General features: G+C 45.8%; 2 protein-coding genes across 3 annotated transcripts; one reads left to right on the forward strand and one right to left on the reverse strand.

The window, feature by feature from the left end:
• Window positions 1–21,586, reverse strand: lrch4 (leucine-rich repeats and calponin homology (CH) domain containing 4). Its single transcript, XM_027003767.3, has 18 exons — window positions 21,258–21,586; window positions 9,548–9,692; window positions 8,913–9,042; window positions 8,587–8,692; window positions 8,133–8,379; window positions 7,756–7,852; window positions 7,457–7,565; window positions 7,168–7,277; window positions 6,930–6,988; window positions 4,798–4,941; window positions 4,226–4,303; window positions 3,917–3,971; window positions 3,764–3,827; window positions 3,532–3,624; window positions 3,209–3,306; window positions 2,962–3,099; window positions 2,794–2,871; window positions 1–2,436 (listed from the first exon to the last, which is right to left on the reverse strand). Exons 1-18 carry the CDS (start codon window positions 21,427–21,429, stop codon window positions 2,212–2,214), a joined length of 2,148 nt encoding a protein of 715 aa, XP_026859568.3. The 5' UTR covers window positions 21,430–21,586; the 3' UTR covers window positions 1–2,211.
• Window positions 21,543–27,562, forward strand: LOC113573481 (F-box only protein 24-like). 2 transcript variants are annotated; one of them, XM_081725432.1, is made up of 7 exons: window positions 21,543–21,675; window positions 24,830–25,348; window positions 26,126–26,245; window positions 26,493–26,614; window positions 26,793–26,924; window positions 27,004–27,154; window positions 27,243–27,562. In XM_081725432.1, exons 5-7 carry the CDS (start codon window positions 26,808–26,810, stop codon window positions 27,554–27,556), a joined length of 582 nt encoding a protein of 193 aa, XP_081581558.1. In that variant the 5' UTR covers window positions 21,543–21,675; window positions 24,830–25,348; window positions 26,126–26,245; window positions 26,493–26,614; window positions 26,793–26,807; the 3' UTR covers window positions 27,557–27,562. The 2 variants fall into 2 exon arrangements, with proteins under 2 accessions (XP_081581558.1, XP_081581559.1); XM_081725433.1 differs by lacking the exon at window positions 21,543–21,675 and having other exon boundaries at window positions 24,592–25,348.
• The last annotated feature ends 417 nt before the right edge of the window (window positions 27,563–27,979 follow it).

Consider the following 27,979-nt stretch of genomic DNA (forward strand, 5'->3'; position numbering starts at 1 on the left):
TTCTCCTTTTTTAATAACTCATTTACAGAAGAAATCTTAATCTATATAAACTTATAATTAAATACATAAGTAGGATATAAATATTACAAAATACATCTCGGGTTTTTTTTCTTCTTTTTAACCATTTCTTTTAAGATTGAATTTCAACTATAAACTAGTGAGTATGGTGCTTTCAAGATTTGCTTCATTGTAATAGATAATTTGGCTGAAACATTGCAAATCTCACTCCAATCAAAAAAAAAAATAAAATAAAAAATAAAAGAGATTTGTGCATTTTAAGTAGAACATTTGCAGCTAGTCTCAGAATCTGAACGCATGCTGGGTATTGAAGCCACACTCGTTCTGAATGGCAACAGAGGATCACTTCTAGTGGGTCATTCACTGCTGGGATGAGCCCCTCGAGTAATTTCATTTCCATGCACTGGAAATACGACTGAAAAACTGCAATTTTAGTCGGGACTTTTCAGCGAAGTCTGTTGAGTGCATTCTAGAAATATTATTTCATTCACACAAACTACACGTTTGAACAAGCTAGCTTAAAATGTGTTTAAAGGCATGAAAGAACTCCGTAAGGATTTTTGCGATAATTAGAATAAGTAAAAGTTAATCGATTTCTACACATCTGTCTCTGTACCCACACATCCGTGCCCTTTCACCCCACCCTCGTTTTGCTCTTCGTTCCTCTCTCTCCTCCCCTACGTGCCCTTATCACTGCCTCCAGATGAGGGTCTGTTTGTTAGTCAAACGGTTACGAAGCTGCTTAATCGCATTAAGTATGCGGGGAACACAAAAGCACAACAGCAGCAGGCAGTGGTGAGGAAACATAGCTACTCACAGCGCATCAGACGCCTGATAGCAAACACTGGTCACATGTTTAGGGCTCAGCAGGACAAACCCCGCAAAGGTTTTGGTGGGGTGTCATTCATGGAAATGAATTTATAGGAAATTTCAAATGGTTTCATTATAATTGGCTGCATTTGTGCCTATACATGCAGGAGGAACGCATTTGCTGTATTTCCTGAAGTTTGAGAACTGGGAGGAGTGTGTTCTGCAGGGATTTTCTTTAAGAGGCCTTGTTTCCCCCCCCCACTGCTGCTCAACACAGGAATGCAAGAATAAATAAACAATAACTTAATCTGTTACATAGTAAAATCACCAGAAACAACGAAAACAAAACTACAACTTAACACAGCTTTGAAACATCTTTTTCTGTACCGTAAGACGTAGAAATAGCTTTGAGTGCAGCTGTGCAACACCACTGCCCTCTGGTGGTCACAGTTAAAAGGACAACAAAGAAAAGAACAGCAAACCTAGCAACATTTAATTCCAGTCGCTGACAATCTCCCCCCCTCCCCATCTGCGTTTCAAGGAAGGGTCAGTGTCCAAATGTGACAATGAATAGCTAATGCATATGGATACACTATCTGAGAACTATATCTTAAATAATAAGAACTGGGGGTAACAGAGACTGGAATGGATGTGGACAGTTTAATTTGTAACAGCAGCTATAGTCAGTCATTAGAGGCACTTACATTTGCAAGCACTGAGCAAAAGTGGTTGAAACTTTAAAGCACTTTAAAACAAGATGTGAGGAGATTCGACTATTTGCTTTGACTATTACAGGGACTGAAATGGCGACGTCTGCCATTTATAAAGGACGCCATTCCTTAAGGACAGGTACAAACACTCTGCCATCCTGACAGACAGAGCCTGGATGCACACGAAGGCAAAGCGGTGGAGAAGCCCTTCATTGCGAACACACACACATGCCATTTGAAGTGGGACTGCTTATTTCCACATTAACTTCAGCCAGTCCGGATGGACTGCATAGCTAATCAAGGGCTTAAAACAGATGCTTTTGGTATTCCTTCAGTTTAAAAACTGGATCATAAAACTTCTTAGTCCTTGGGCGAAGCTACGAACGTTCACTTGGCAGACATTTTTGTAACAGTAATCATTTTTATATACAATTCCGATAGTTGGGGATAAAATGACCAGCGTGTTAACTGCAGGTCTCCTTGCTGCAGATGCGATTTACGGAGCACAACAGGGCGGTGGTGGGTAGAAGCAGACATGCGGGACACTGGCACGCTGTCCTGAAGGCAGTGCATCTAGCTCTGCTCCCAGTGTGCGATCCCATCCTGATCCGCGAGCGTGACACACACTGCGCTGGCACACTGCTGTACACACACACACACACACACACCCAGTCTACGCGGTTAAGTAGCAGTAGAGCAGGTAGAGAAGGGTCATGGCGAGGCAGTAGAAGAGCAGGAAGCCGGTGGGGATGAGGGAGAAGGGAGAGGGAGGGAGAGGGAGCGCATTCTCCTCCCCCTTCAGCTCCTCCCCTCCTCCGATCACCAGCAGGGCCTCCACACAGCGGTGCACTGCGCGCAGCTTACTGCAGAGGATATCAGACACTAGGCATACCTCCGTCTGGGAGGAGGGAAGAGAAAAGAGAGAGAGAGGAGGGGAGCGAGAAAGAGGGGGAGAGATCGAGAGAGAGAGAGAGAGAGAGAGAGAGAGAGAGAACGTGGGAAGTAGGGAGCAAAGTTAACGGGCGGAATAAAAGCACAAGGAAACAGAAAGAATGGACAATGGGGAGAAACAGAGCGAGGTGAATGGGCATAAAGCCCAATGCATGGAGAACGCAGACTGCAAAAACACAATAGCAACACGATTCATATTAGCAAACGCACACTTAACACGGGGAACAACAGATTAAAAAAAAAACAAGAAAATGAAGAGGCAGCAAGGCAGGGAGACAGAGAGAGACGAAAGAACGTAATTTACCTCAGGGACGCCCAACCTGCGGCAGGCGGTGACGAAGTTCTCCACGTTAAGGCGACACTTGGCCGCACTCAGTTTGGGCTGAGCAGAACAAATGGGACAGAGTTAAGAAAGCCACATGAGGAGAGACCATGCCTGGTTGCCTCGGCTACGCTGTAGAGCGAGACTCACCACTGCGGGGGAGGGGATGTGGATGATGGAAACGGAGCGAGGGCGTATGTGGTTGACCAGCTGGCACAGAACTGCACCGTTGGCCAGCGCATCACCCAGGTCCTCAGACAGGGTGATCTTCAGCCGCGACTCCAGAGACTGACGTGGGGGGAGGGGGCGCGGGAGGGAAGTGCGAGTTAGACGAGAGTATTTGAGGAGAAACTGGAATAGTAGTGTAGGGGTGTGTAGGGAGGGGGGTGTCCTTTACCTTTCGTAAGTGGGAGATGTCTGCTCTCTCCTCTCGTGGGGATTTGAGGGTAGAACGAGACTCACTGTGACCTGAATCAGCCAGGCACTGCATGGAGCCTGATACACACACACAGACACATCCACGTACATACACACCGTCATGGAACGCTCGCCTCCCGCACATCACGTGGTTTGGCCAGCCACGTGTATGGGGGGCTCTGTTTATGGCCACACATACACACCTGAACCTTGTCTATTGGTGCTTATGCTATTGCATGTTTAATGAGAATGTGTGTGTGTGTGTGTGTGTGTGTGTGTGTGTGCGTGCGCGTGCGTGTGTACCTGAATTCTTGACGCTGCAGCGGGAGGAGGTGCGGAAGAGGAAGCTGTTGGGTTTGGGAGCTGATCCGGTAGGTGAGCACGGCTTGGGCACGTCTGCAAACAAACCAGCAATGCTACAGCTCCGTTTATAGAGAGCAGGAATAGTGCACGGCTAGTGAGAGAGAGTGTGTGTGGATGTGCTTGGGGCCCTTACACTGTGGGCTGTGTGTGTGTGTGGGGAGGATGGCTATACCTATGCGGCTGGTCGAGCGCTGCAGTGATGAGGCCTGGAAGGTCAAACACGTCTGATCCACACTCTGAACAAAAGAAACACAGGTCACAACATACATGGCAAAACGAAGGACAAAAGAACAAAGCGAGAGAGAGTAAAATGAAAGAGGCTGACCTCACATCTTTGGCGGAGGCCATTAATAGATGCGCTGCTGTCTGTTGAATCACCACTAGAGGGAGACAGAGTTGGCATGAGTATTGAATAACTGAAATATTCCAGTATGTAGTGGACTGCATCATGCTCAGAAAGTTTTGTTTTAATGATTACATCTGTTTGGGTTACATGCCTTTAGACATTACATGTCCCAGATTTCAATGAATCCTTCTGTTTCTGGGGTGAGACTGACAGCGGCCAATCCCTAACAGACACTCACACATTCACCATCAACCACAGTGAGCACGACGTTGGCCTCCGCTGACTTACCCAGACACACTTCCTGTCCCTGCCTGTTTCGCAGTCACTGCTGACTGACTTCCTGTTTTCACTGCCATCTTCTGCGAACTATCAAAAAAAAAAAAAAACCCAAAAAAACAAAAAAACAAAACCCAACCCCGAAATGCAGTGAAAAATCACGCATCTAAACAGGATGGAATAAAGCCCGACAATCATGTACAGAGAAGCGTTATGGCATATGGGCTGGTCATCACACCAGCACTATTTTTAGTTTCTAGTTCAATTATCCATAATTCTGTTCTAATATGATGGAGGACAGATGGAGTAATACCATGTTCCCTGTAGAGCTGAACATTATGTTACAGTTATCTGATGGATTTTTAATGTAGCAGACAGGTGTGATTTTTTTAAATGTATTTTTAATGTAGCAGACAGATGTGATTTTTTTTTGTTATGTATTTTTGAATGTAGCAGCAGGTGTTATTAACCCTTCCTGTGCTGAGGCCAAGTCCTCCTCCTGTGCTGCTTCCTAATGAGATGAGGGTGCCGTGCATGCTCAGGCTCACGAGCGGTGTCCAAGTGTGGGTGGCGTGCACACTCACGTGCTGTCCCGTACTCGCTCCCGGTCCCGTTGCTGCTGCGCCCGCTCACGATCCTGCCAGAGCTGCAGCGTGCCTGGTCTCCTCCGCTCCTCCAGTGTGGGGCTGGACAGGGAGCCCACGTCTGCCGACTCACTGCCAACACTCCTGAATGTGAAGACAGGGCAGGTTAGATGAGATGAGCAAAACGACAGCGCTAGAAGGGCAGCCACAACGCCCTCAGAAATGCCAGGAGCTGTTCAAAACGATAGCTCTGCTGGAGGGCCGCACTCACGACCTTATGCACTCTGTGTGCGTCTACAGAATCAGAATCACTGCAATAGCACAGACATAAGACTGACCTTACAGCAGTGCTGGTAAGGCTAAATGTGCTAATGGTAGCTGTGCTGATACAGTGAGCTGATAGCAGATGAACGAGCACACAGCTGTATCTACATGTAACAGAATGAACGGAAAGTGAAGCCACGAGTGAGCAGCGAGGGTGAGACATTACAGTGAGTGAGTGAGCAGCGAGGGTGAGACATTACAGTGAGTGAGTGAGCAGCGAGGGTGAGACATTACAGTGAGTGAGTGAACGGCGAGGGTGAGACATTACAGTGAGTGAGTGAACGGCGAGGGTGGGCCTTTACGGCGAGTGAACGGCGAGGGTGGGCCTTTACGGCGAGTGAACGGCGAGGGTGGGCCTTTACGGCGAGTGAACGGTGTGGATGGGCCTTTACGGCGAGTGAACGGTGTGGATGGGCCTTTACGGCGAGTGAACGGTGTGGATGAACCTTTACGGCGTGTGAACTGTGAGGGTGGGCCTTTACAGCGAGTGAACGGCGAGAGTGGGCCATTACGGCGTGTGAACAGTGAGGGTGGGCCTTTACAGTGAGTGAACAGTGAGGATGAACCTTTAGAGCGTGTGAACAGCGAGAGTGGGCCATTACAGCGAGAGTGGGCCATTATGGCGAGTGAACGGCGAGAGTGGGCCTTTACAGCGAGTGAACAGCGAGGGTGGGCCTTTACAGCAAGTGAACAGCGATAGTGGGCCTTTACGGCGAGTGAACAGCAAGGATGAACCTTTACAGCGTGTGAACAGCGAGGGTGGGCCATTACAGCGAGTGAACGGCGAGGGTGGGCCATTACGGCGAGTGAACGGCGAGGGTGGGCCATTACGGCGAGTGAACGGCGAGGGTGGGCCATTACGGCGAGTGAACGGCGAGGGTGGGCCATTACGGCGAGTGAACGGCGAGGGTGGGCCATTACGGCGAGTGAACGGCGAGAGTGGGCCATTACGGCGAGTGAACGGCGAGAGTGGGCCATTACGGCGAGTGAACGGCGAGGGTGGGCCATTACGGCGAGTGAACGGCGAGAGTGGGCCATTACGGCGAGTGAACGGCGAGGGTGGGCCATTACGGCGAGTGAACGGCGAGAGTGGGCCATTACGGCGAGTGAACGGCGAGAGTGGGCCATTACGGCGAGTGAACGGCGAGGGTGGGCCATTACGGCGAGTGAACGGCGAGGGTGGGCCATTACAGCGAGTGAACAGCGAGAGTGGGCCAATACGGCGAGTGAACAGCGAGAGTGGGCCATTACGGCGAGTGAACAGCGAGAGTGGGCCTTTACAGCGAGTGAACAGTGAGGATGAACCTTTACAGCGTGAGAACAGTGAGGGTGGCCCATTACAGCGTGAGAACAGTGAGGGTGGGCCTTTACAGCGAGTGAACAGCCAGTGACATTACAGTGTCAGGGCACCAGCTGAGCTTCTGCTGCTACACTGCGTAACCCAGGACTGGAGCGTGCAGTGGTAGAGCCATGGACTGCGGGAGGAAATAAAGGAGGGGGACTGTTGACTTTTCCCAGCTCTTCAAACACACAGAGAGGCTGACCTTGTCAAATACACAATGGAGGATAACAGAGGGAGAGAACAGGAGGGAGAAAGAAAGAGGGACAGAGACAGGGGAGTGGGAAAAAAAAAAGCAAGGATGATGGCCGGAGTCCTGTTTCAAACTAACTCATTTTATGTAAACATGAGTCAGAGTGTGACGCACAGTATTTGGAAAGAACTGTGCAGCTTAAGAAACCCAATCGGCAGAGCAGAGGTACGGAACTGGTTGAGCAGGTGTGGTGTGCACTGCGGTGGCCATATGTACCTGCTGCACATGAAGACTGGACTATGGGCGGGCGTGGACCTGCTGCTATCACTCTTCCCCTGCAAGTCACGACCCAGAAACAACAACAAATGAGTATAGATCGCACACTGTTTCAGTGGCAGCAGAGCAAGAAAATCAACATGCATTTCCCAGGTTTGGTAGAACAGTTTTTAAAAAAGATGTTATCCAATCGACGTGAGCTTAGACTGCCGATGTTTGGGCAACACCCCCCTCTGACCTGCGGGGGTGACGTTTGTGCAGGAGTAGGAGGCTTGTGCTTGCTGCTCTCGTCCTCCTCTTCTGTTATGCTGCTATCAATGAAGTCCACCTGCTCCAGGTCTCCGTTCACTACAGAGAGGGGAACGAGACAAGGGGAAGATACAGAACTGGAAGAGCCAATCACTTCTATATGCACCTTCCCTTTGCTGGCACTGAACACAGGAAGGAGTTGGCCTGTGTGTGTGTGTGTGTGTGTCTGAGAGAGAGTGAGTGAGTGAGTGAGTGAGTGAGTGAGTGTGAGTTAATACTTCTGGGTGTGTCTTGTGGGGTATCTTTCTCCTCTTCTTCCTGAAGGTTTGTTCGTTCACGAGAAATTTCAGCCAATCGCAGAGATCGTTCGGAGAAATCATCAGCAGACTGGAGAGAGATACAGGGTAAAAGGGTCATGCAGGACACAGGGTAAAAGGGTCATGCATCGACTCTATTCCTCTGCTGAACCTAACAGATATGCTTACAATCAAACTCAAATGTAAAATGACAGTAGATAATGGCAACACATAGTTGGAACCCAGCTGAAACTGGTTTGGTTGTCATTCATTCTGCTTACCTCATTTCCTGACCACCTCTTGCTGCCACTGTCAACACTGTTGAAGCCAGAGTCCAGACCACCGTACTGACCAGGGAACAGTTCCTGATCCGAAAGGCTGGAACAACACACACACACAAAACAGAATATTCTTCCCATCTTTATCCTGGTTCCATTCAACTCTTCTCTCCTCCTTTCTTAAATATTTTCACAGTATTCCAGACCAGTTCTGCTGTACTACAGTTCAAACCACAAATTACAAGAGCACCCAAGCAAATGCATCAAGTTCACAAAATGTTCCTTCAAGGAGGTCCACAGATTCAGTACATCACCATGAACAACCCCTCAATCCCTCCACCCTCCCTCCTTCCTCCTCATTCCCTCCACCCTGCCCTCACCAGGTGTTGAAGCCGCTGGGTCGGAGCACTCTCTCCAGCTGGTCATGGCTCCTCTTGCATGCCTCCATGTTCAGGTACTTAAAGAAGTGGATCTTCCCCTTGGAGCAGATCTGGGCTGGGGGCATCTGCAGGGGGTTGTTGTCCAGGATGATGGTCTGCAGGTGCCGTAGGTGCCGGTAGCACACGGGGACGCGGGAGATGCGGTTGCATGAGACGTCCAGGCGGACGAGCGGTAGCTCGGACAGTTCTGCAGGAGGAGGGGTTCGACTGACTAGTAAACCCAGCCTCCTGAGCAGTACTGCCCTTAGCTTCAGGACCCAGAAGAGACAGGTAGGGTGTGTGTGTGTGTGTGTGTGTGTGTGTGTGTGTGTGTGTGTGTGTGTGTGTGTGTGTGTGTGTGTGTGTGTGTGTGTGTGTGTGTGTGAGAGAGAGAGAGAGTGAGTGATGAACTAACCCTCTGGCAGAGTGGTGAGCTGGTTTCTCCTCAGGTTCAGGTCCCGTAAAGACTCCAGCTGCCCTAGCTCCATCGGCAGGCTCTGTAGCTCATTACAGCTCACATCCTACAGGCAGACAGAAGCCCATTGCTGGCATTCACCACCACCGGCGGATGGGTATTTCTCCCAATTTCATGTTTAAGAAATTTAGACCCATTTGGATATGTTGCAGATAGAACAGATGTGACAGAAGGAAAGAGTGATAGAAAAAATAAGAGTGAGAGAATGAGAGAGTGAGGCTGGGAAAGGCAAGGCAGAGATGGGATGCAATGGGAGGAGTACGTACCAGCTGGCGGAGATGGGTGAGAGTGTGGATAGAAGCAGGCAGGAGGGATAACTTGTTGTTGCTGAGGTTGAGGACCCGTAACAGAGGGAGCTGGCATACTGCCAGAGGCAAACTGGACAGCTGGTTGCGACTGAAACACACAGACAACTGGACTTTAAGCCCTGTGCGCATAGCTGGTGTAGTCATCAAAAGTAAGAAGGCTCCAGTGGAGACATACACAGTATAAACCTTTTCAAATAATCCTAGAGCAAAAGTTTTGCAGTTCCCCAACCACAGAGCCCAAGCTTGTTATTTTACCACTGTTGTGTTGGTATATTTATACGTAGAGACAACAAAATTATGAAAGGAATCACACACAAGAGACGAGATTTTTTTTTCTTTAATTACATCTAAGATCATGTGTTTCATTCATTTATTACCTGTTATGACAAAAATGACAGTTTGGTACAATACAGTTGGTAATGTTCTGAAAGGTGATTCCTTTTAACTAGCCTCTCACAGGATGGGCAGGGTGTTCTTGTCTGTCATGGGTAAGGCCTTGGAGAGAGAGAGAGAGAGAGAGAGAGAGAGAGAGAGAGAGAGAGAGAGAGAGAGAGAGAGAGCGAGAGAGAGAGAGCGAGCGAGAGAGAGCATACCTGAGGTTGAGGTAGGTGAGGGCTTGTAGCTGACAGAGCGAGGAAGGGAGTGAGCGCACACAGTTGTGATAGACGCTGAGCGTCTCCAGGGAGATGAACTGACACACCTCCTCAGGCAGCTCACACAGCCGGTTCTTCGACAAGTCTGCAGGAAACAGCCATCAAGCACCAGCAGTGACCACAGCTGCTGCAGCCTGTGCTCCACGAGCACTGGCAACAGAAGCCACAACTCACTCGGCAGTGCTCATAGTAAAAGGTGCTCGTACTTGAGCATTCGTCTAAGCACTAAATATCGGTGAAATCCGCATATCAAACGGATGCAGATATGGTTATTTCATATAACAATATGCAGAAACTGACATGGCATTGACACTTTACTTATTTACATATTAATGCTATGCACTGCGTGGGTGCATGGTGACCATTATGAAGGGGACTTTAGCTGAACGCTGCGAAATCAGACAAACCACTGAAAACATGCAAAGGGTAAATCACCAGGAACAAACAACTTAGTACAATAGCATATATGTGAAATATAGCAAAAAAATATCTAGAAATGAACATAAGGAAAATGATCTTTGCTTTTAGATCTATTTTCACTTTTTCCTGCACACGGCATGCTCCCAAATATAGCTCCCTTTGTTCAGCTATAAACGCACACTCTCTTTCCTTACATGTTTGCCACCCCATCAGGCCTCCTACGGATCATTCCGGTTTAGGCACTCCAACCAATCGGAGAAGGAACAGCACCTCTCCACACAGGAGCGCTGATCTTCTCACACCCCTTTAAGAAACACTCTCCTTCACACGCCCCATTACTCCTCCAGTTCCCCATTTTTGTTTCTCAGGTTTCACAAAGCCTTACACGCACACACATGCATTTGTACACACGCACGCACTGTCTGTGGCTCTCCCTGCAGGGTCATGATGTTATTTATAGAGAAGAGAGGATGTTAATTACAGAGTCTGTGCAAGTCCAGGACACATCATAGTCAGTGTGTGGGTGTGTGTGGCTCCTTGCTCTCCTCTCCCTTGACTCTCAGTCCATGTCTTTTGTTCAGCTGTTTAATCTGGCAAGGAAGTCCTTCCCTTCCCACACGCAGACATGCACACAGACGTGTACGCACGCAGGCGTACACGTGCACGCATACCCTCCCATTCTCCATTTCAACACGAGTGCCTGTGGTTGCCCAGGGGTTTTATACGCTTTCATACCGTCAGTCACTGATGCACTTTGTACCCCCAGCACCCAGGCAGAGCTTAGAAGAGACCCAAATGCATTCACATCATGGAGAAGGCTTCAGAGCCATCGCAGGACAAACTCCACTTCTTGTTCTAGCAATTGCATGTACACTGAGTGGCACATGCAGCCCATCCTTAACCCATGCTGTGCTCTCACTCTCAGGATTATGGCGCAAGTAAACAGGTTTCAGCGTGTGACCGCAGAAGATAAATACGGGGTGGGGGAAAGGAAAAAAAAACAAAAAACAAAAAAAACAAAGGGCATGACTTTAAGCGTCTGACACAGGCAGGAATCAGGTGAAATCCTGCAGGGTGCAGTCAGGCTTGGAGAGGAGCCAAGCAGCATAGTTCAGTACTGGAGAATACAGAACATGCAGTCAGTTTCAGTAGTGGGGAATAAAGAACATGCAGTCACTTTCAGCAGAACAGGGCGAACACCTCCCGCATGATGTCAGCAGCACAGCAAATCTCCTGAAATCACACTAAAAATACCCATTTTGGTAAGAAACATGTCAGCCCTACTTCTATTTTAACACGAGGGTCTCAAGGGTCTTCAAGTTTCCCTTCACTTTTCGCGTGCATGTCAGAATGCATGCAGACGTGTGTTTGCGCGTGCGCATCTCACACAGCAGATGCACGGACATCTTAAGTTACACTACAGAGAAGTAATTAACAAAAAATGCCCACATAAGCATGACACTGAAAGACAGAGAGAGGGGGTAGGGCAGAGTGAGACAGAGGGAGATGGAGAAAAGAAAACGTGTGTGTGTGTGTGTGTGTGTGTGTGTGTGTGTGTGTGTGTGTGTGTGTGTGTGTGTGTGAGAAAGAGAGGGAGAGAAGAAGAGGTGCACCTGCCACCTCCACATGTGTGTACACACAGACCCAACCCCAAGCAACTCTCTCATGTCCTCAAGTTCACTGCTCCCACATACATGCAGACACATCCTGCTTGTTCCTGGACAGTAATCCTACACTACCAAACCTAATCAGTGCTCACATCTCTGATATTAACCTTCTACCCCAGGCACTGTGTGTGCGTGCGTGTTCGTTCACAAACTTGATGCGTCACACTCCGGGTCACTGCTGGTGGGGGGAGACGGAGAAAGTGCAGGGCTTGAATGAATAAAGGCACCCTGACAATAGCAGAAGAGGTGGGGGAGGATGTGTGACAGAGCATGACTCAGCTCTACAGCCAGATCATTACTGAGAGACAAGCAGTGTTTTAAGATCCAGTAACAGGGATTTGTTCGGGGAGCTGATAACGGGATTTGTGCTTCCAGATCAGATACTGTAGATTACCACTATCTGACGTTCCCCTTTCACTGATGAATCAGTATTTTATCGCACTGGCTCTCTGCAGGAAACCCCCTTCACTGAAGCTCTGAATTTTCCCTGGTCCAAAACAACCAGTGTCAACAACTAATTATCAAGGTTTATCGAATTATCGAATAAGGTTTAAAAAACAACAATTACCACCATCAAAACATGAAACTACGTACTGAAGTGTCCCGTGTGTCTGGAGATGGCCATGGCAGGCCTTTTTACTCCAAAACCTCCCATTTGATAAAAGGCCTAGTAAACGTTACAGGTTAAAAGTACGCTTGTCTGTGAAGTATTTTATATAACAAACAGGAAACAAAATATGTTTTTATACTTTGAAAAATTCAATGTTTATAACATTTCTAATAAATGCTTTATTTTGTAATAAGCAAGCTAGCCCACAGTGAAATCAAACTACCAAACCACCACAAAACAGGTTGGATAAATGAGCTGCAAATATCACGTGTTAATAGCCGAAACAGACATGTTTTCTCTGGGAGTGCCCAGAGCTGCCAGTCAGAACACCAGGCTGCCCTGCGGAGCCGGGGGAAGCGATGTTATTACCTGACAGCTGAGGCTCCCCCTGCAGCGTGCTCAATGCCGCCTTCCCCTCTGCCCCCTCCCACGCTGGGAACACGGGCTCGGTTTCGAGCTCGGCATCGGCCTCTGCATGCGTTCGCAATAAAGCACAACCCACAGCACAGAACGACCTTTGTCTTCAACACGAGCGAGGGCATCCTGACTTGTAAGTGGCCCTACTTCACCAGCAGTGCACAGTGAAGTGTGTGTGTGTGTGTGTGTGTGTGTGTGTATCATGTTACTTATTTCTTACCCTTTTTCCCTGATGCTGCCTTCTATAGCAGCCTCTTAATGTTAAAAACACATAATATGAAGGCAAGTCATAATGTGCAGAAATGTCAGTTATGATAGGGGTGTGTGTTTATGGTAGATGAGCAGAGCTGATGGGTTTGAAATACGGACACTAGCAGACAGGAACCCTGCTCACTGGGTCTCTGCAGTATATGCAAAGGCTGGCATGCAAAACTGGAGCCTGAATACAGGAGAGCCATAGTTAACATCCCGGAGCATTTATGTAACACCTCTGCACCAGGCCAAAAATGGCCCAAGCGCTCCATCAGACTGTAGTGGGAGCCCCACCGCAGGTCTATCAGAGATCAGACTGAAGCGTGAGCATCACTACAGCTCAGCATGAGTGATGCACAGCTGTGGGACTGGCTGTGCTCGGGGTAAGCACAACCCGACCCGGCCAGGTCAACAACATACCTCATCAAGCAGGAATGTGGAGGCAATTAATATTCAAATTTTTAAGCACAATATTCAAGCTCTGAATGTTCCAGTACTAACTGGAGCACAGGGTCATCATTCACAAGCATTTCCTTCACACAGAGCTCAATAAGCAAGCCAGTTTAAGCAAAACCACTCCGGCGCTAGTGAACATGCTAGTGCACCTCGTCACCATAACAACTGAATCAGCAAGTGTCAAAACAATGGTGACGCTGTGTAACAGATCACCTTGCCCCATAAAACATGCAGCATGACTGAATTCAGTCCATTACAAAAACAAGTAACTTCTGTGAACTTTGATAATGGTGGAAACGAAACGTTCCCTTTTTGGGCATGAAGAAATCTGCCAGCTATAAATGAGAAACAGACCATCATCTTCAGAAACGCGCTGCTTATGGCTCCTAGCCAACAAAAAGCAAAACCCTGAGTACTGGAACCATATCATTGCTCAAGACTGCACAGCCGTAAAAGCAGGTTCAAAGAATGGCACGTTTTAATGAAGGGCTGCTACAAAACTTGGAAAAGCTTAAAAGGGGAGTTCACCTTAGTTAACAATAGATCCCTTCTAACTATTTACTGGTTAATTTCTAGGCATCTCTGACAGTTTTACATCAATTACTTAAATAATTTCTTAAAGCTGATTCAGGTAAAACTTTCCCCCATTCACACTAAACACAATGTTTAATGATGTTCAATGTCAAAATACATATTGCGCACACACATTTTAGCCGGTGGACATACACGCTTCTATAATGCTGGGTTTTTGTTGTTTTTCCTCTTGTTTTGCCTTTGCACAGTGAACAACTGTATCCATCCGCTGTGCTGGGACTACTTCCCGGAGGAGTGTTTTACAGAACATGTTGCTAGTATTCTGCAAGTTGCTAGGCAAGCAGCGTTTATAGAAATGTGATTGCTGAAGAGTATGTGACGAAGATTCTGATACAGGTCACATGGCGTTGTCGTGCCTTATCTGATTGAGCCGTATTCAGGGGGTCATGTTCTTTATAGTAATAATTGGCACAAAGTTCTGTCTCTTAATGGAAAAGACTGAAAACAAACTTACAATTGATCTTGATGGAAAATTTCCACCATACATGTTGCTGACCACTGAGCTAGCTAACTCGCAACAGCAACTAAAACAAATACCTCCAATGAGCATGTTCAACTGATGCAATTTCTTGCTTGTAAACCAATCAAAACTTGAACAGTCTGTCCCACCTTCAGCAACCCAAAACTATAAAACCACAGAGGAGAAAACAGACAGAGCACATTAACCAGCAAGACGGAAAAGGCACTTTTTTTTGGGTACTTTTTAAAAATAAATTAACATTCACAAATTAATTAGCATACATAAAACAATAATTCGTCCGATTATGTTTTCCAAACTTTGGTCATTGGAACTTTAGTTATTCAGCATTACAATTCTATGCCCCTAAATTCCATCTTAGATAAAAGTATGCCACCCTTCGTCCTCATGCCTGCGCGCACGCGCCCACGCACGCGCAGCACCCTGTCTAGGTTCTCAAATAGGAGGTGCTGAGTACACCATCTGGACACACCAAAGTCAAGCCAGCAGGAGAGGAAAGGGCTTTTAGTTACATAAGAGAACAGACCAGCATTTATGATTCACAGCCATTAGAACCCACGAGTCTTCACCCTTTCACTCCACTAAAACTGCAGCTGTACAGAAAAGCCAGTTCATGTGTAGGCTAGAGGTATTGTGGTCTTCGCAGAACATGTCACAGGCAAGATCAGGAAAGCAAAACAGAGAGAAATTAGATGACATTCAGAGTTGAATAATTCTTCTTGCTCAATATCCTTTCCTGCTTCAAGTTTCTTCTGTCACTACTCACTTTGGGGGGGGGGGGGGGGGGGTGTCGTGTGTGTAAAATGTAGATCTGGTATAAGATTTCAGAATTCTAGCTTTGATGTGCCAACGCCTTCGTCGGGGGAGGAGCATTTTTCCATTGTCTTCCGTATCAGTCACCCATAACACATAACAGAGAATGTTTCTTACAACTGCCTGGATTTGCTAATTAGCTCAACCAGGCATAACTCATCAGTGGGTGCCGCCCTTATGGCAGGACTTTTACTTTATGAACAGAGGCCTCATCCTCTACAACCAAAGAATGGGACAGAGGCACATGATCTCTGGAGTTGGTCCGACCTGGTCTCATTACTCGCCATTTAAACAGCGAGGAAACGTGGGACAGTTTTGTCTGATGTGATTTATATGATGATACAGGAGAGCTCTTTCTGGATCACGCTTTATTTCACACATGGTTGATAGGAAAGGTTGCTCAGTGTGGCCAAATTCTATTCTGGATGAGGGACCCAGAACATTTCTCATACTGACTCAAATCTACCTTTCAATATGAGTCAGATGAGGGTTATGCTAATTTTGGCATACTATTTGGAACATTTAGCTTGTCAACCCACAGTAACCAAATAAATAAGTTTACTGCATGCCTGGGCAACAATGAATTTCATGTCCAAATTAGCTAGTCTGCAAACAAGTAAAGGCCTAACATTGTGAATGGGTGAGCCAGAGTATGCATAACAGATTCCTACAATAACGTATAACAGTCCTATTCTGCTAGGACTAGGCCTGCTGTTTCTCCAACAAATATCACAAACAACACTTTTACATTCACGCATGGCTCTTCTCATACATCATCCAGTCAACCAATGAACCTGTAGACAAATGTACCCTCATGACTTGGATGTGAGTAAATTATTTCTTGAGGAAGAATGGTACTACATAGTAGATGTTTACTGTGAAATTGCTTTTGTTTACGCTAGCTCTACTGGAAAATCAGTTGTATTTTTAAACCCACGATCAGAATAATTCGATTCATTCATCCTTTTCACAGGAACTAGTGAAGTTGTCCTAGGGTTTTCACTTTTCCTGTATCAAACAGGTAGTGAAAGCAAATCCATCTGGATTTGTTTGCTCTGAACAACATCCAGCAAGGCCTTTTTTAAAACCCATTAGTTGACTCTGATGCCAGATTGAGTACGTTCCTGCTGATCAGTTTACATCCGGTTTTTAACACCCAGAAAATAGTTTGCATTCATTCTCCTTTCTGGTTCTGTTGGGAACCTGTTATTGCTATGAGGAAACAAGGCAGATTGGTGCGGGTTTGCTGGCAATGGCAGAAAAGTGAAGTAGCTCTCCGAGCAGGAATAATACAGTGCGACATGAATATAACTGCTATGCTTAGGGTTTGTGTGCTAGGCTAGAAATTTGACAGAAGGATAATTTCCCCTCTATGTTTGTTTTAAATTATATGTCCAGACAAATTATTATGCATTTATCCTGCATCCCCCCAGTCAAGATCATATAATGCATTTTTAATACAACACAAAGTGGAAGGGATTCTCTGGACTATCTGTTGCCTTTTCAGACAGAGAGACACAGATACAGAGAGCGAGAGCGAGAGGTGGGTAAGAAGATGCAACTAGAGGAAGAAAAAATAAGCAGAAGCTCTAAAGGGAAAACCCACATCCGCATCCGGCAGAAACATAAAAAGGAAATGCAAGTGTGAGGGAAAGAAGCAGAACACACTACAAACTACGAACACAAACACACACCTCACACTGTGTGAGGTTCTCAAACACAAACACAAACCCACATACCTCACACTGTGTGTGGCTCTCAAACACCCCTACACCACACACTGCACAACTGTGCGTGACACACATATCACACATTGTGCAACTGCGCATACACAACACACTGTGTGTGGCAATCAAACACATATCCACACTGCTCTGGATCATATACACACAGCTTACTGCCCCTGTTTATATGTGCTACAGAAAGCAATGCAGAAGATCCAGACAGACTCCAGAAACTATAACCACATATAGCTATTAAATGAAAGGCACCACCCAACACTATCAGACCGCTAGCTTAAAACAGGAGGAACAGCACTGTCTGGCATTTCAGTACAACTTTTCATCCTGAAACTTAAGCCTCTTCGATATTGTCCCTTCTACACATTGGAAATTAGACAATGAAGGAAGCAATGTATAGGCTAGGAGATTATGGAAGAATGTAAAGTCTTTCAGTTTCTGGCAGGTTCAACTTAAGGGTCTGAACATCTTAACCAAATACACTTTCATGTCATGTCAATATGACATCATTATTATAACCACAATATTAGAATTATTAGAACCACAAAAAAAATCAGCTACAATATTTTATGAGTGTTATTGTCCAGCTTTTGTAGGCGTCAAAAGTCCTTCATCTCTTGCATCGCTCCTGTAAATGAAGCAAAGAATCAGAAGAGTTCTCAATCTCCACTAATATTCTGAGCTGTAATCTAGAGCAGTCTGATGAAGCACTTCACCGCTAGCATTATCCATGGTTAACACCATGCGACGTCCAGACGTCTGGAGGAGTATGCAGGATGAGCTAATCCGTTACCATCTCTGCTCTATGACAACGGCTCCGGCCATTTGTATTTAGCAACCTATTGTATGAATGGGGAACTAGCCTGACATTTTAAGGGGCATGTGAATTTAGTGCTAGAGGTCTCGGTTTAATGGTTCTACCACTCATACCCTACTTGTAAGTTAAAAGTCTATAAAGAAAATGGAAATGGCAACATGCATTTGAAGAATAAATTTGGATCATTACAAAATGAACTGACGGGTCGTGCAGATTTACTGCCACAATAAAATCCAAATGCATTTAAGCCCATCTGCTGATACTAATGTGGATCATATTTTTGTGCACACATTTTAAGGGATTCTAGACTAAATGCGTAAACATGTCAATATGGAGAGAAAGAGAGAGGGGTGAAACAAAAACTGCAGTAAAAAGAATCGCTGAGTAATGGACCTCAAAAGAGAGCAAGGGGTAGATTAAAAGCAGGAGTCAGAGCCTGCAGGAGGGGGTCCTTTAGACACGGGACTCCAGTCAAGGGGGCGGTAAAAGGACATAACAATGGGAACAGGCCATGAGTCCATTTCATGAAGCCCCTCTCCCACCCTACCAAGACCTTCTGTTCTCTCCTCTCTCACTCACTCCCCTCTCCCATCAGCTGCTGCTGAGCTTAGCTGTGGAATGGAGTGTGCATGTCCCTCTAAGTCTTGCATTCTCTCTCTCATTATCAAATGCTTCCTCTGCATCAGTGAGTGACTCTCTCTCTCTCTCTCTCTCTCTCTCTCTCTCTCTCACTCTCTCTCACTCTCTCTCACTCTCACTCTCACTCTCACTCAATGAGTGACTCTGTTGATGTGGGCTACAATGCTCATGCCCCAGGAGTGGTCACAAGTGTATGGGAGCCAGGCGGACACAAATATTTATCAACTGACTGACCGACCAAAACACACACACTTTCACTACCTCTGCTTTGATCTTGGTCTATTCATCTTGCCCTGACTTCGTCATTTCCTTCAAGCCCAACTCTGAGTAGTCATTTGATTCACTTGTTCTTATTTCATTCTTTACCCGTTACTGCCTCTCCTCAGTGTACTTATACATTTTTTTAATCTAATTTCTGCCTCTCCCCTCTCTCTCTCATTCCTTCTTTCTTCATTTGTTTCACAGAAGTGCTCCTGTCTCAGACCTGACTACACAACGTTTCTTAAAAGGATTAGGCTAAAATCTAAAATTACTGTTGCTACAAGCAAAAATCAACAGTCTTTAATATTAATGCTCAGCTTTATTATTAATGCCCAGAAGCTGCCAGACTTTGAACCCCTAAAATAGACCTCTCTGTCTGAATCCAGTGTTATGAAACCAAGCTTTGTTCTCCAGCACAGCCTATACAGCAGAACCTCTGGCCTTCCTGGGCAAAGTTTGTTCATACAGCAGAGAGCTCTTCCATGGAAAGAAGAGGGGTGTGAGCACATGAGAAAGTGTCAAGAGTGTGCACGCGTGACGTGAGTGGACCGAAAGTCCAAAAAAGCAAAAGAAAGCAAGCAATTCTCCATGCATCCATATGTTGTGAGCCACATGGGCCTGCAGGCTTTTGATGGTCTTCACAAGGCTCTCAGTGGCCTCTGCACTAACTACCCCAACACTACTGCCCAGCCTTTAAAAAGATACTACCACTAGTTTCACAGGGTGTGTGAACGTACAGGTACTATAATGCAGTACAAAGGTCCAGGGTTATGGTAAGGCAGGGCTTAATGGACAGAGCTAGGCTGGGCAGGCAGAGAGAGGGGAAAAATTCAGTGAAGTCACCCACATCTGCCTACCAAACACCAGGACTGAGCCCGTCAAACTGTCGCCCTCATTAAGCTAAGGAGAAACCCAGCAATTAGCTTCAACCTGAGTGATCGCACACACTTACAGCAGGAGCCACTACATTATTACGCCACAGAAAAGGCTACAATGTGGAACAGCATGCTCAAACGTGGGAAAGCAGCTAGCCCAATTAGACAAGTCAATCCAACACTATGATGGTCATAAGAAACGGGGTGTGGGGTGTGAATATGCCAGTGTTACACTGCTGGTGTTCTAATCCGAGTGTCAGAAAGAGGGTTTTGATTGAGGGCAGCGTTGCCACAGCAACATGGCAATCTCTCTGTCAATGTTTATGCTGTTACCAGAGGTACTCCACATGATTACATATGGCTTAACATTTAAGAAGGCCGCACCTGAAACAGTGTAATCTGCTCCTGACAAGTTGAGTTTTGCCCTTGAATCATTGACTGGTCCATCAAGTTGCTGTCTCAAAACAAGACTGGGAGGAAATGGGCGCTTTATTAAACTGGACATCACATATTTAAAGAGAATGCTTAGTCATATGGTATCCCCAAAAGGGTGTGTTGTGTGTGTTAGATTTTTTTTTTTACATCACCTACATTATTTAGCGCAACTGGAAATCGTTCCATTAAAAGGTACCACATGAATAAACCAGACATACTGGAATGAATCATGACAACCAAGCCTTGGATAACAATCATAATTTCCATTAAGGAATCAATAGAGCCTAAAATAAGTAAACACAAATGTACTGGAGTAATAAGAATTTGCACACTGCTTACAAGCACTTCCTCTTTCAACGCAGGCCTACTCATGAGCAGCAGATGTTTGTGTATTAGGAGCATCGTGGTTTGTACTGGTGAGTGGCGAGCAAGATGCCTTTCAGTAGTTCCTTCAATTTCAAAGCAAGACATGACCCTGTTATTCAGTGAGCTAGCAGCGGTACAGCCTCCTAGCTATCCGTTTCTGGGCATCTGACAACGGCACTGAGTTGCCAAACTCATGGAATATTATGTTAAACAGAACTGGGTACCAAGTTGGCCCCATCTAGACTGCAAAACCTTGTTTTCCACTACTTAAAAACAGCAGGAAGGGACATAGCCACCTAACATCATCTAGCTAAACAGATGTTTGAAGGTAATAACTAACTCCGAGTAACACAAAGGACAAAAAGCACACACACACACACACACACCATAAAGTAGTAACGGCAGGCATGCTCAACTTCATGCGACATGAACTCTAGCTACAGAAGCAGTGCATGTTCGCTAACGCTCGCTAATTAACGCTAACGTATCTCTGGTCTTTCAGGTTCGGAGGATGTTGGTGTAAACAAATGCTCGCACTTCTCCAAAAGCTAACCACCTTCGCTAGCTCAACCTTACTTCTTCCGCACATCAGCTAGCGTTAGCTATCCTAGCTCCGTGGGCTGCTCCTTCTATCTTGCCTGTCCGTACGACCAAGGCGGTGAGGGATAACGTTAGTTAACGTTATATAGCTGGAGGGAGAGCAGGTGAAAGCGGCCGAACAAAGGGACTTAGCCGGCTAATTAACATGACGCGGCGCGATTTGGAGCTTTTTTTTTCCTCGTTAACTCCGGATTACAGAAGTCTACTTTACCTGCATGCGTAATGTCGGACAAGTCATAGTTCCTAGCGGTCCGGGGAAACTCCTTCAGTTTACGGTTAGACAGGACGAGGGCTCCGCTGAGCGCAGCCTCCTCCAGCGACTTCTCCACGCTCCTGCTGGCCGCTATGGTCGCCGGCAGCTGGGCTCCATCCCCAGCAGCCATGAAACACAAGTAAACCCCCCGAGTGTGACTTTAATTTCTCGCATAGAAGCCACACCTCAACTTTCGCTCCCTTCCGAGTCGCTTGGACGGCGGCTATCACGCGTGAGGAAGGTGTTTAATCCAGCGTAAAGGAGGAGATAAAGTTGAGCTGAAAGGGCTTTCCGCGTGGAGCTAACTGTCAATCTGGCTGCGCGAGTGCAGCGCGAGGCGAGATGTGAAGCGGGAAGGGGCGTGGCCACAGACGGAGTAAGTTATAAACGACCCGAGAGCGAGGGGTTGCCGCGTAATACTGTACCCGCAAAAACAGTGTTTCCAAAGACGTATTAGAGCAAAAAATAAATAAATAAATGAAATAGGCGTAAAAAGTTCAAAGTCAGAAGAGATGGGTGCAATTGAATCTAGTATAGCATAAGGTACTGTTCTAAATGTCCCTTCCACGACAATTAAATAACATTGCTTTCCATAACAAAAACCTCAACCATCTGTCAGTCTGCCCATGCTGTCCGTTTAGCGCTGCCCAACCCTAAAGTGCACACTACGTTTATATTTCAGCATGCATTAACCCGTATATGACCTACGTTTATATTTCAGTATACACTGGCCAACGCATGGGCTGTTATGTAAAACAAGGCCTGCCACCTGCTAACTAGCCCCTTTATTAATTACATGTATTTTGTAGTTGAACAGCTGCAGACTGTTAAAAACTATTGCCATGTAGTTTGTCTCCAACCATTTACCCTGTTTGCTAGTGGCCAGTTTTGGATCACAGGGCCACTGCTGACTGGATATTTCTTGGGTGGCAGACTACTCATAGCGCAGCAGTGCCATGGACACAGTAGTGGCGTAGTAGTGGGTATGAGGCACATCAGTGTTGCTGGGGTTTTGTACATCGCTGAGTTCATCCGTTTAAACACAAAATCATTATTTCCCTAGACCTATGGATTAGTTCATGTGTTTATTTAGCTGAGTGTCAAACTCTCCTCCCATTTTTTTCCCCATTGAGTAATATTGAAACCAGCGTTTTGGGGGTTGTTTGTTTGTTTTCTTCCTTTAACAATAACTGGTCCAGCTATGGCTTTGCAGGTGAGCATCAGTGTTTTATATTCAATATGAACTGCTGCTACAGGGAGCCAGGGAACACTGCAAGGTGACATGGGAGAACTTAGTGAGACTGAAAGCAAGCTGTCTAGCTGCGTTCTGGAGGAGTTGCAGGGGTCTGCTGGCTCACAGGGGAAGACTGGCCAAAAGCAAGTTGCAGTAGTCCAGCTTTGAGATGACAAGGGACTGTCAAACACCTGAGTGGCTTCTGTGCAGAAAAATGCTCAGATTTTCCTGATGTAGAGTGGGAGACTGCATGACCAAGTTACGTTAGCTCTATGAGGAGAGAATGATAGTTGGTTATCCAGAAGCACACCAAGGCTGTATGCTTTGTCAGTTGGAGTGATCCCAAGTGAGAGCCCAAGGTCTTGACTCAAGGGGACATTTCCAGGGATACATGGGAGCTTGTTTTTGTTGAGATTTAGCTTTAGTGATGAGCTTCCTAAGAAGAGATGTCTGCTAGACATGCTGAGACACAAGCAGAAACCGGAGTGACAGAGGGTGGAAAGAAGAAAATCAATTGCGTATCATCAGCATAGAAATGATATGACGAAGCACCTTTGTAAGTTGCTCTTGATAAGAGCGTCTGCCAAATGGCATAAACGTAAATATGAGAAACCGTGAAAGGACACGAGCTAAGAGAGTATAGAGGGAGGACAGGACAAAGTCGAGACATTTTGACTGCATTTGAAATGAAACAATGACTATATAAGCAGATGGTCAGGCTTATTTTGTGGCCATATAGCAGTTGCAGTGTTTTTACTTGTGGACCACACTGAGTTCTAACTAAAAAATTGTAAGTAATTAGATGATTTGTGTTTGTTGTATATTTTCAAGTCAGGAACAAGTGGGTTGGTAGATCCCTTAGTCCTCGGGGAGAATGAAAAGAGGAAAAGAGGGATCACGGGAGCACAGAGCAAGAGACAGAGGGAGGAAAAGAGCGTGGGAAACTGTGATGTCATCTCCACTGCTGTTAAAGTTGGTGCTGAATAATCTATGAGGAAGAGACAGAACGGAGGAACAGGCATCTATCTCAACTCCCCAAGTCCTTAATCAGGAACTACCCTACATGCATTCATTATATTTATTTACATTTTCAGAATTTGGCAGACACGCTTAACCAGAGCGACTTACAAAAGTGCTTTGTCATAGAATGTATCCTAGCCAGTACAGTAGGTTCAGGTCCAAGATGCCACTGAACTAGAATACTGTTGAAATAAAGGGATCAATGCCGATACCTAGAAGTGCAAAATACATATAAGCGCTATATCAGACAATGGTAAGTGCAATAACACACTATATAAAGCTATATGAACTAGTTTCGGTTACCCAACAGGTGCAGGATCAGTGGTCATTCTAAATACTCCACAAATAGATAAGTCTTCAGTTCCTTTTCCTTTAGTGACATTTCATCACAAGTTAGTAGTGCAGATCATTTATGAATATTTATGCAGAGAAATACCAGAAAAAAACAACGACTTTTGTTTAATGGGTGAGGGAAAGTGGATAAATAAGACCCAGATGCTCTATAAAAGAGTGTATTGCACAATGAATGGAAGCGTTCTGCCACTCTTGTAATAATAATAATATGTTTCTTCCCATGTTAACATCCACTTGCAAAAAACCCCTTACGATATCATTATGAAGTCAAGAGATTCTGTTTCCATTGTCATAATGGATGTTAGCGCTCTTAGAAAGAAGTCTCAGTAACTAGACACTTATAAGGCAGGAAGCAGTTGGATTGGCTTTGGATAGACAGCCGTCTGTTTTCAGATTGGAAGTCAAAGCCTTTAAAATAAGTAATAAATTAATATTTACATTTAAAAGAATAGAATATTTACATTTTAAAGAAACATTGAGCACTAAAAAGAAAAAAACTACACATGGAAACGGAAACCAGGATATATATGACAGGACTACAGCACCACCTGCTGTATGTAAAAAGAAATACCTTCAACCAAAAAAAAAAAAAACCCACAACCCAGTCAGAGATATTTGAGTTTCTGACAAATGAATTTTCTCACCAATAGCCTAAAAGAACTGCGTCCCTATCTGAAAAAAAGAAAATTGCACCAATCGCCATCTTGTCATTGCCACGTGAATTGGTATGAGACTAAAACACTCGTAAAAAATTCTAAATAAATAAATAAATAAATAAATAAATAAATAAATACATTCCTTAAAAAAAATCCTAAATCGGATTGTGCTTTTGTCTTAACATAGAAAATTACACCCTTGATTTGAAGGGCCTTTATCTGATATAAACCCACTTTACCCATAAGTTGGCACTGTCTCTCACCAGCTCGAGAACATCCTGCACAGGCTCTCTGTCTCCGACGTGCTTTCCTTTGGATCCACTTTCTGTTCACTGCGTAAGCTGAGCCTAAGCAGCTGCTATGGAAGAAGCTGTACTTTCAACATTCAGATCGCCCTACTCCTAGCAACAACCATGAAACCAACTGGATGAGGCTGACCATCCTGAAGAGTGAGTCAGACAGACGAAACGGTGGTTTCCCGTCCAGGTCTGTGTGATAAATTGCCCCAACTCTCCTGTGCACAGAGAGCCAGAGACTGACCATACAGCGTCTAAGCAGGACTGGTTGTTTGGATAATGGGATCTCCTCTTGGAACCGTGGTGGGAGTCGCCAGCCAACAGTGAACTGTTCATTCAACTCTCCCATTGCACTGGGCTTCCTTAGGGTGGTGCCCATACTTCACCATACCCTTTTCTGGGACCATTCTCATTCTGTTCACACCTCGGTGGAATATAGCATGGACGAGACCTTTCTGCTATTCAGGACTGTGCCACCATGCCAAAGATGTAAGTGTGCTATGCATGGACTTTTACACACACACACACACACACACACACACAGACACACACACACACAGACACACACACACACACAGACACACAGACACACAGACACACAGACACACACACACACACACACACACACACACACACACACACACACACACACACACACACACACACACACACACACATAGTATAATAAAAGTATAATAAATCTATAATACACTAATCCACCTACAATGATCTAATTCTGATGCTTTAACCATGACAACCAATATCTTGTTATCCACTTATACACGTACCGACACATTATGCATGGTGCTTCGTACATCCTGCCAGAGAGCTTTACATTTCGCCTCCCTTTCTAGTTTGCTGTTGACCCCTGCAGTAACCCAATATTCCACCGGTATTTTTATGTGCTGGTGAGTCGGATGGCTGACGGTGCCCCCCGGGCCATGGGAGCAATTGGCTCGGTCCCATACGCCAGGTGCGAATGTGTGGAGGTGTTCCAGTGGAGAAACCACCAAAGATCTTCCGTATGACCTTCCAGGCATCTGAGCTTCACACAAATCCGCCTGAGCAGGCCGGAGACCAAACGTTCTCTGCTGCTGGTCAATAGTCAGTTACCGGAGCTTGGGGGGCTGTGTTCCACTGTAGTCTGTGCCTGTGCCGCTGCACCAGCTTGGAAAGACTACAACAAATTGATTTGTTTGTTTTGGTTACCTCTGAGCACTACTGATAAATTGGTTCAGTTGTGTTTCTTTTCTCTATGTCTTGAAGACACTGGAAAAGTATGCGCTGTCTGTGAATAAGACCCACCTCAATACAGCGAGTGCCTACTCAGTACAGCTGACTGTCAAGAGGATTAGCCATTTGCTACAAGACCTGCCAGTCAAACAGGTCCGTATATAATCTACTGTTTTGTATATTACAGGTAAACTCTTACAATCCCTACAAATGTAAGGCAGAGTGTAAAGCAGACTGTCAGAAATGTTGCTCATTTCATAAACTAGCCACTTGGAGTTACCAGTTGCTTAAAACACACAGAAACAATAACCAGATAAATTATGATATATAGTGGAATAAGATAAACAGCCTCTCTGTGTTCTTGTTGATTTTCTTGCTCCTCTCTTGCCGTGTCCGATAGCTGATGGCTCGGTCTACAGTGAAGTGCAAACTCCAGGAGCATACCGGCAGCTGTTTGGGACTTACGCAGGGCATGACCGCCGTCACCTTCGAGCGGTTCTCCCGATCTCTCTGCCGTACAAGGTAGGCTGCCAACTACCTGATGCTGAAGAAGAGCAAATGTCACACATTTATCTATTTCTCGCTTCCTCATACTCGGATGACCTTGAAGCAGTTGCAATGTCACTGCGACTACACCTGACAGTACATGTGTGTTGAGCTAGTGCTTAAATGTGTCGGGTTCAATATCTGTCTTTTCTAGGTGGTGAGATGCTCCATGGGGGTTAAACACCTCTGCCTGCTCAACGACTGTGGGAGGGTCTTCATGCAAGGTTCCGACCTCTATGGCCAGTTAGGCACTGGAGACAAGATCGATCGCAGAGACCCCACTCTGGTAGTGTGCGTTTGTAAATTTAAGGCCATATCCCATAATAAGTTCAAGTGCGTTGAACACACTGTCCTCTTCTGAAAAGGTGGTAGTGTCCATGGCCCCGATGGACGTGTGGTGTGGACTGAAGCGCACACTGGCCTTACTGGAAGCGGAGACTGGAGACAAGCAGGTGCAGGGCTATGGCTGTGGATCTGGGGGTGGGCTGCCCTGTGTTTGTGAGACTCAATGTTCAGGTGAGTCCTTTTTTCAAAGTGACTGTTAATACCAAACTGTAGCTTCCTTCACACCTCGAATTGTGCGCTGTATCTTTCTGTCTCTCAGGTGCCACGCGCTGCCACCTCTCTTTGACCAGGGAATGCCTGTTTCTCCTCTCCTCCCATGACATCACTGCCATTCGTGCATGCTGCTGCATTCCCCCTGGGAGGGAACACAAGGAGGACGTTGATGGGAATCAGAAGGAAGAAAAGGAACGACTGCACATCCACCTCACACAGATGAGAAGATGCGACAGTACCCAAGGGCAGGTCATCATGTTGCGGTCTGCTATCAGTCAGCACATGACACGCCTAAGTCCTGCCCACAAGACTTTCCTTGACACAGCATTGGCCATAATCCTTGACCACTGGAAAACATAGGAAAAAATAACATTTGTGATCATAATTAGTCTAACACCAACATTTACTTTTAATCACAGAGACCAGTAGCTCTTTACTTTGATGAATAAAGACTGATTAAATGTATAGATAAACCGGTTTAATATAGACCTTTAAGATCACTCAAAATCAGAACTGCACTACTCTTGGCATTAATTTGGGTTAGTATGATGTGTCTTACTGTTTGCTTATCCTACCCTCGTCCAATGCAGTGACTTGTACCGCATATATGGTCGCTGTTATATGCACGTAAAGATCTGCGCGAGCCCAACCACGCTCTGCGATTATTCTGCGTCAGGAATACTGTCAGACTCGCGCGCCCAAACGTCACGCATTGTGTTTGGAATTAAATCAATTGTATGTTTATTTACACACGAATTCTGACAAGACAGATAAATTATATTT

The sequence above is a fragment of the Electrophorus electricus genome, chromosome 13 (genome assembly GCF_041902795.1).
Source record: "Electrophorus electricus isolate QZ-2024a chromosome 13, ASM4190279v1, whole genome shotgun sequence".
Lineage (NCBI taxonomy): Eukaryota > Metazoa > Chordata > Actinopteri > Gymnotiformes > Gymnotidae > Electrophorus > Electrophorus electricus.

What these genes read in the sequence shown, in the direction of transcription:
- lrch4 (XM_027003767.3), bottom strand. Translation starts at nt 21,429, where the DNA reads ATGGCTGCTGGGGATGGAGCCCAGCTGCCGGCGACCATAGCGGCCAGC. An exon ending in CCCACAAGACACACCCAGAA is followed by an intron (nt 7,278 to 7,456) that starts GTATTAACTCAC and finishes CCCTCTCTGTAG; the next exon opens with TGAACGGAGACCTGGAGCAG. An exon ending in GGGACAGGAAGTGTGTCTGG is followed by an intron (nt 3,972 to 4,225) that starts GTAAGTCAGCGG and finishes GTCTCCCTCTAG; the next exon opens with TGGTGATTCAACAGACAGCA.
- LOC113573481 (XM_081725432.1), top strand. Translation starts at nt 26,808, where the DNA reads ATGGGGGTTAAACACCTCTGCCTGCTCAACGACTGTGGGAGGGTCTTC. An exon ending in ATCGCAGAGACCCCACTCTG is followed by an intron (nt 26,925 to 27,003) that starts GTAGTGTGCGTT and finishes TCTTCTGAAAAG; the next exon opens with GTGGTAGTGTCCATGGCCCC. An exon ending in TTGTGAGACTCAATGTTCAG is followed by an intron (nt 27,155 to 27,242) that starts GTGAGTCCTTTT and finishes TCTGTCTCTCAG; the next exon opens with GTGCCACGCGCTGCCACCTC.